Source organism: Chelonoidis abingdonii, chromosome 2 (assembly GCF_003597395.2).
Source record: "Chelonoidis abingdonii isolate Lonesome George chromosome 2, CheloAbing_2.0, whole genome shotgun sequence".
Lineage (NCBI taxonomy): Eukaryota > Metazoa > Chordata > Testudines > Testudinidae > Chelonoidis > Chelonoidis abingdonii.
Genome location: NC_133770.1, coordinates 264,781,897 through 264,790,032, shown reverse-complemented (window position 1 = coordinate 264,790,032; position 8,136 = coordinate 264,781,897). Strand labels below are relative to the sequence as shown.

The 8,136-nt window shown below is 39.5% G+C and overlaps 1 protein-coding gene across 1 annotated transcript; it reads right to left on the bottom strand.

The window, feature by feature from the left end:
- Positions 1–3,548: 3,548 nt before the first annotated feature.
- ODF1 (outer dense fiber of sperm tails 1) lies at positions 3,549–7,623 on the bottom strand. Its single transcript, XM_032771332.1, has 2 exons — positions 7,328–7,623; positions 3,549–3,864 (listed from the first exon to the last, which is right to left on the bottom strand). The coding sequence occupies exons 1-2, from the start codon at positions 7,621–7,623 to the stop codon at positions 3,549–3,551; spliced, it is 612 nt and encodes a 203-aa protein (XP_032627223.1).
- Between the last annotated feature and the right edge of the window lie 513 nt (positions 7,624–8,136).

Genomic DNA, 8,136 nt, shown 5'->3' with positions numbered 1-8,136 from the left:
CTGCTGTGGTCACCTAGGACAAAGGCTAGTGTGTTCCCACCCCGGGGTGCTCTCTCTGCACTGAATACTTCCCTGACTCACTGGTTATTACATACAATTTAAAGCAAATACAAGTTATTTAATTAATTTTAAAAAAGAATAAGGAAAAATGGGAAAGGTTAAAGGAAAACACATCACCCCACTCTCTTGGAGAGAACATAACAAACAGTGTCTCTGGAATGTCAGGGCAGTTCACAGTCTGTTCCTTGTAGGTCCCAGGCCTCCTTCTCAGGCCCTGACTGTGCTGCAGGGATGCTGTGGGTTGGACATTTGCTCTGGTGGTGGCCACAGACCTCCAGCATCAGCCCCCTTGGGTTAAGATCCCTCTCCCTGTCTGGTCAGCAAGGACTCTTAGCTGGGGGTGTCTTTCTGCACTGAGCCCTTTGCCCAGGGTCCCCCCTTGGCTGGCTCTAGTTGCTCTCCCTGGGCTGTGTCTCTGGCTGGCCCAGCCCTGCTCCCAGCAGAGGATCTGCTCTCCCTTGGCTGTGTCTGTGGTTCTGTGGATGCAGCTCTCCTCCCAGCACAGGTCTGCTTTGTGGGCTGCTTCCGTGACTCTGCTCCCAGCTCTGACCTGCTTCTTGGGCTGGCTGCTTTTCTGGCCACTCTGGCTGGCACAGCTCTGCTCCCCAGCTCAGCTTGGGCCCCTGCTTTCTCCTTAGCTCAGCCCCACTCTCTCTGACCCAGGCAAATCCAGCTCACACTGAGCACATGACTCACCTTGGCCTCCTGACTCCCTGATTAGCCTGCCCGCCCTGTCAATCAGGCTGACTGGGAGCATTGACCTCTCCCCATTCTTTTGGTACTGGGAGGTAGCCAACCAAAACACCCCAACTAAATGTTAGTAAGGGGACAACAGTTCCCTTACATGAGGGCAGATGGAGGTGCTTCATCTCCCTCCAAAGAAGGAAAAGACACAAGCTGAAGGTGGCAAGGAGGACAGCAGCTTAGCATCCCCATCCTCAGCGAAAACGCAGCAAGCCAGCAGGAGGGATGTGAAGAGGGAAACAGCCTCTCCCTCAGAGGGTAGGGAGCTTAGCGGCTGGTACAGTGATCCTAGTATTGAGGGCTAAACTCGCAGCTCCTGTATCTGCAGAGCTGAGAGCATTCATCAACAATGCCTCTTGGCAGCTCTGGGTCTGCTGCTGTCACAGAGGGCAGATTGGGGCTGGTTTACACATACATGCTCTCCAGGATCTCTCATGCCTGGCTGAAGTGGGTGAATCCATCATGGAGGTCTTGTCTTCCTTACAGAACTTTGCCTTGTTTGAACGGAGCAGTAAAGAATTGAGTTAGCTGACAGAATACTGACCATGACTTTTGGCACAGTGTAGGCAAGGACAAGTTGCGTGCAGCATTGTGTCACCTAACCATGAGTAAAACCTACATGTGCAGTGATAGCAAAGGGAGAGCTTTGCAAATAACCAATTTTGTGATTAATGGCTGAACCAAAAAATAGACACTCCTTTCAGGTTAACCCAAAGATAATATTTTTCAATTATTTGATGAAATTAAGTCAAAAAAAATTGTTTTGGGGTTGATTGACACATTTTGTTCAACCCAAAATGTTTTGGTTCTCAAGTTTTTTTTACTTTCCATAAAAAATAAAATGGCAGTAAAATTAAAAAAAAGTCATTGTGAACTGAAAAATCAAAATGTTTCAATTTGAAAATGTTGAAATAAAATGTTCTCATCTTTTTCAGTTGAAACAATTAGGCACATTCTAAATGAATTTGTGAAATGAAATGTTTCGATCAATCTGAACATGCATTTTTTGGCCAAAAAAAAAAATCTAAAATTTTCCCTCAGCTCTAGTCAAGGTGCTTTACAAACACAAACTCCCACAATGCACCTGTGAAGCAAGGAAGTGTCATTCACTTCTGATGGTGGAAACCAGGCTGAAGGTCTCTGGTCGCAGAAAGTCTGCCAGGAGCAGGGTAACGGTGGCACAAGCTGCTTACAACTTCTCTTCTGCTGAGGCAGTCCAGATCCATCTGGCACAACCCAGAAAGAGGGTGGAGCTGGGCAGGGAGGGGCAGGACCATGTCATCTAGGAAATGCATCAATTCTTTGAACATTCTGTCTGTGAGACTCTTGTGGCCCTAAAAGGGCATTGCAATGCCTCATCGGAGTTGTACTTCTGTGCCTTATACTCCCATTTTCCTGTATGGCTTGGCTTTCTAACTGGCCTACATCTCCCATGACAAACCATGGCCAAGGAGTCGAGTGAGTACACTCCTACCACGAGAAGAGAATGTGGTGATCATGGAAGATGTAATCCTACCAGGAAACCCAGCCTATAGATGAGAATGAGCATAAAGCACCTACAACGCCAATAAGGCATCACAGCACGATTTTGAATGCACCACTTTTTCTCCTCTTTCAGTGGAAACAATTTCAATAGAAAATTTGCAACTAGTTCTAGTTTTTGTTTATTTGTGTCCCTAAAAATATACAGATACGCATATGGTATAACCTAGAAAACTAAAGTATATAAATATTCATGTCCATAATGCCCAGTAAATGTCTGAATGGAATTGACTATTTTATTTCACCTCCTTTCTTAGCAAATGTAACGCAAAGGCAGTTGACAGTGCTGGAGAATGGAGAATGTATCAGGTACAGCATGAACAGTGGAGAAATGGTATTAGTGAGACCATTAGTGGAACACTATGTCCATGTCTTGTGTTCACACTTCAAAAATGATGCTGACAAATTGGAAAGGGTTCAGGAAAGAGCTATAAAAATGATTCAAGGTCTGGAAAATATGTCTTATAGTAAGAAACTTAGGAAACTGTCTATTTAGTTTACCCAAAAGGAAGCTAAGAGGTGACTTGATCATCTCTGTAGTGAAAAGATTTCTGTCAGTAGATGGCTTTTTAGCAGAAAAAGGCATAATGAGATCCATAGGTTGGAAGCTGAAGCTACATATATTTAGAAATAACCTTTAGAATTAGCCATTGGAACAACTTACCTAGGGATATGGTGAATTTCCCATCACTTGATACCTTTAAATCAAGACTGCACGTTTTTCTAAAAGATATGCTATAGCTTAAACAGAAATTATGGACTTGATGGAGGAATTATTGGGTGAAATTCTATGGCCTGTGTTATGCAGAAGATCAGATTAGATGATTTTAATGGTCTCTTCTAGGCTTAATCTCTGAAACAATGAACAATGATAATGCCAGCTTCTGGAATTATACTACACCTATGTGGGTCTTTTATTGCCTAACAAGTTATCATAGTTCAGTATTTCTAACTATTTTTTTAATCTTCATATTGGATAATGTCCCTATTTCTTTTGACTGCTGACAAAGTCACAGGAAACCCTTCAAAATGAAACCAAAAGACTTGCACTCAAACAAGTAGTTTTGCAGCACTATCGTTTGTTTCTAAACTGGTCAGAACAGTTGCCAACTTATGCTTAAAAGGTAGAGTTAAAAAACACAGTAGGAGTTGCTTGTACTATGTACATGTACAGTACTACTGCTGCTCAGAGTCCAATGTCTTCAAATTAGACTCAGGAGGCAAGGGAAACACTTGCGTGGAGTTTCAATCTTCACCAAACTGTTAGGTCCTACAGTGTACGTCACCTCATCTTCATATACCCCTGGAGGCAAGCTGATCTCCTTGGTAAGATTTGTGTAGTTGTATTCCTTCCCTCTTAGGGTCCTATGCTCCTCCTCGTGTTCAGCTGACACTTTAACCTTCCCATCTTTCACCTTCACTGTAACTTCCTCTGGGTCAAACCCCTTAACATCCATCAGAGCTAAAAGCTTATGATCATGGCATGAGTTCAACATCCTATTAACTCTTCTTCGTATGCTGTAATAGAAAAAATAAAAACAAGAAAATAAATTTAGGTCACCAAAAATAAATAGCCACCCATTCATCCAGACCATCTTAGAAGCTTTGGACAAATTTTTGAAATTCCTTTTGCTGAGGTCCTCTCTCTTAGCTACTTTCATTAATAATCAGAAATTTATCCCTAGGAAGTATCAAAGTGATTCTTTGTTGTGGGTAAGAGCTGAGATTACTTAATTCAGACATCTGTGCCTGGGTCCTGGTTTCAAATCATACCAAGAGGTATATAATAATGTAAATAATATAAAGATCCCATATTTTCAATATTTACAAGTAAAATATTGTATTGTCAAATATGGATATGAGGCAGCTTTATCTAGACCTTTAACCATATTTGAGGAATTGACCTAGGAGTAAGCTGGAACAAAAGGTTCAATTTCTAAGATATCTATCATTTTGATTGAAAAAGATATTGATAAGAAAACAATCAAGATGAAAAGATAGGAGAGAGATTTGGTCAAAGAAATTGATCCGGATGAGTGGGTCTCTCTGTGAGAAATGAGATAAACATCTTCAATTTGTGCAGCACATAAAGAATTTTTAAATAAATTACTGTATAGATGGCATTTTACTCCAGTTAAGATCCATCATATTTTTGCTACTAGAGAGGCACTCTGTTGGAAGGCTTGTGGGGAAAGAGGAATGTGCTTGTACATGTGGTGGTTGTATACAGGAATTAGATGGTTTTGGGAGGAAATTATTAAAGAGATTTATGTTATGACAAAATGCTGGCTTCCTGGAGATCCCCCGATTTGGTTACTTAATACTCCACTAAAGGATCTACACTTTAAACAAAATGACAAATTAATTTCTTTTTTATTGTTAGCAGCTAACTTTGTATGCCACATTATTACAAATGTGACACACACACACACACCCCCGCTGCCCTGCAAGGAGTTGCGGTATAGAAAAATATGGACTATCTGTGTAATAGAAAACCTCAAGTATGTACACAAGAGAAGCACTAAAAAGAGGATAGTTATTTAGAAATTTGGTCACCCTTTCTAGCATACTCAAGAGAGGTGGGCTCCCCACCCAGCAAACCAAAATCTTTACGAAGTTATTTGAATAAGTAATATATGAAGTAGTATTGTTAATGTTTTATTGTAAAAATTGCCTTAATAAAAAGTTTCAAAAAATAAAAAAACAAGAACAGAATTAAAATGAATTGATTATACAGCATGGAATAAAAACACATTTATTTGATGACAAAAATGTAAATCAAAGTGTAGAGTCTATTCTCACATATTAATGCAGATAGCTGCATATTTTGATGCACACGACTTGTGGAATTGGCTACACGGTCGATGAACAAACATTCATGTGCTTTGGTAATCAAGGGTTTGCGTGTTCTTAGGATGAGACAACTGTGAAGATGAAGAGTTCTGTCACCCTAAACACACAACAGCCAGCACTCCTCATTAGCCAATAGACACCAATGCATGTCCACTTAACAAATCATCCTAAATTTTCAAATTAAGGGTTATAATTAATTACATTTTCAAGTGAGAAATTTTGTTAAATCTGATCTGTACATGAGACACTTTTGACATGCACACACAAAATTAAATGTCTCCTGTGCAGAGCTAGGATGGTGGGTAATTGGGCCATTAAAATAACATTTTAGAATGTGAAATGACACTATAATCAACCAAAAACATGACTCTCATTCAAACTATTTGCAAAATATCCAATAGAAGGTCCCAGTGTCAATTGTAACAGACTGAATGGGACATAAGATACCAAATTCAATAGATAATATGTGTGATGTAGGAGTATATAGAACAATAAATGATAAACTAGACACTGCAAGTCAGATGAGGTTAGCAGTTTATTACCAGTATAGTCCAGCTCCAGGAATATTATACCTATTACACAAAACTAAGATGATTGAACTTAGCACAACATTTAGAATTATATTTTTCTTCCTTTGTTAGAGTTCATAAATTCTGTGCTGCTGCCTCCTTGGATTTACTATTCAATCACTTAGAGAGACTTAATCTTAGGTGAATAAATGTTGTGGAAAAGGAGTGATATGATTGGAAATCTATAGCATCCATATGGGTTTCAGTGTTCTTTGAGAGAGGATGATATTTGATTTTTCTAGACTTGTAGGCTGAAATTGTTCTCTCATGTGACTGTAGTCAGAGCAGTACAAGCAGATGCATAAGGAAAATATAGCCAGTTTCAGAAACAGGGTGGCAAAGATTACGCTATGGACACGATACTTGGGCAAAAGTCTCAGTGAAGTCATTGGCCCAGATCCTGAAGCCCTCAATCTGTTTTTACTCAGGCAAACCTGTAATTAACTTCACCGGGTTTTGCATGAGTAGCAACTTCAAAATTTGAAGTTATGCATCAAATTCTGATGTGAATTCAGGTGGTGAAAATCCAGAGTATCTTCATGTACCAGCACCTCCTCCACCTCCTCTTGCAGCAGCCTTTGGCATATGACGTGTAAAGGGGCTGTGCGTGCACTACAGCTATTCTAAGATGGAGAAGCGGTTACAATGGAGACAATTTAGAGCAGCCCCTAGGCTGCTCTCACTTCTGCTACGGTTAGTGTAAAACCCAACCCTGAGATGAAGGATCACTATACAGCTCCCTCTCCTCCAGCTCTGTCACATCCAGTGGAGACTAAGCACAGCAGAAAATATAAGCCAATATTCAATTCTCAGTGTGTACTGACAACATCACATTTTTAACTGGCAAAATAATAACCTCACCTCCAAGCACAATATTTAACAGAAGTTTAAATTTTGTGTAGGTTGGAAAACTTCAGTTAAATAAGATCTATTAAAATAATTTATTAAGTACAAACTACCAAAGTCCCCACCTCTTAATGAATATGATTCCGTCTCACTAGCAAAGGATTTCTTATCCTTTCTCTTTTCGTATTGCTCCTTAACCCTTAACTCAAATGACAAGTTTTTTATCATTTATCAGAGCTTTTCATTTAGAACTAGATTCTGATTCCCTCTATACCAGTGTAAATCTGGACCTCCATTGAATTCAATTTCATAATAACAAATACCCAACTCTTAATAGATTGAATTACTCTGGGTTTACAGTAATATCAGAATCTAGTCCAAGACTACATCTATGTATTCTCATTTAGTTTTACCTGTAGTCTGACATTTAATTTGTTGCCTTAAATATTTTTAAATTATATCCTATTTTTTTCCATAGTAAGACTACAATATTTAACACTCAGACGGTGCATATATAATTACCTCCATACCTAGACTACATCATTACAGTTTTTTACAAACTCTTACAGTTCCTACATTTCCCTGAAGTTGAGCATTGTCTATTATCCTGTTTACCCATTTCCACTTTACTCAAAACTTAGCTGCCAAATTCCTTTCAATTCAATTTAAACAGTACTACTGGCTACAGAAGGCTAATAAAGAAGCTCATTTACCTCTCCATTTCTCGCTCTGCCTCCAGTTTTGCTTTAATGGCTTTCTTCTCCCAAACTGTGAGGCATGATGGTGGATGGCAGTCTGGGTGTATAGCACACAGGCAATGTGGATATGGGTGTATTTCACACCCACAATGTGGATGCAGGTGTATATCACACAGGCAGTGTGGATGCAGGTGCATATCACATAGGTAATGTGGATGCAGGTCCATCAGCCTTATCTGTCTCCTTATTTCTCTATCTGCCTTTCTCAAATCGCGCTTGGCATCTTCCAAAAAGCGACAGCACAAAGACATCTTAAAGCTTTAAACCATATTAGTGTTCGAGTACAACTTTTGATAACTTGCACTCGTGTGGGAAAAAATTGTCTTGCAAGCTCTGGCCAGAAGTTAGTTTAAAAAACAAACTGCAGATGCTTTAGCTATATTCCAGCAGGCATTTTATGACATCATCAGCCTGCAAATGTGTCACAATCCTGCTGTTGGCATGGGAACTGCTATCAGTGGCTGTCTCCCAGAAAGCTATTAAATGCAAAACACTACATGGATTAAACACTCTGGTTGGTATTTCATACCCATGCAAGTTAGTCAATTCAACATTCTGGATAATTTATGGATTTTCCCAGCAACTGTAACTTGGCCCCATTGTACATACATATTATTTTGTGTCACTGTATATGGTGTCAGCTTGTACTGTATGCTCTAATAGAGTATTTTCTCACTCATAGGTAAAGTTTCAATCGCAATATTGCATTAATAAAGTTATTCACACTAATTTCCTCTTTTTAAAAATACAACATATGAACCAAA

Coding starts and splice junctions, on each gene's coding strand:
- ODF1 (XM_032771332.1), bottom strand. CDS start 7,623: ATGTCTTTGTGCTGTCGCTTTTTGGAAGATGCCAAGCGCGATTTGAGA. Junction 3,865..7,327: donor GCAGAGCGAGAAATGGAGAG/GTAAATGAGCTT, acceptor TTTCTATTACAG/CATACGAAGAAGAGTTAATA.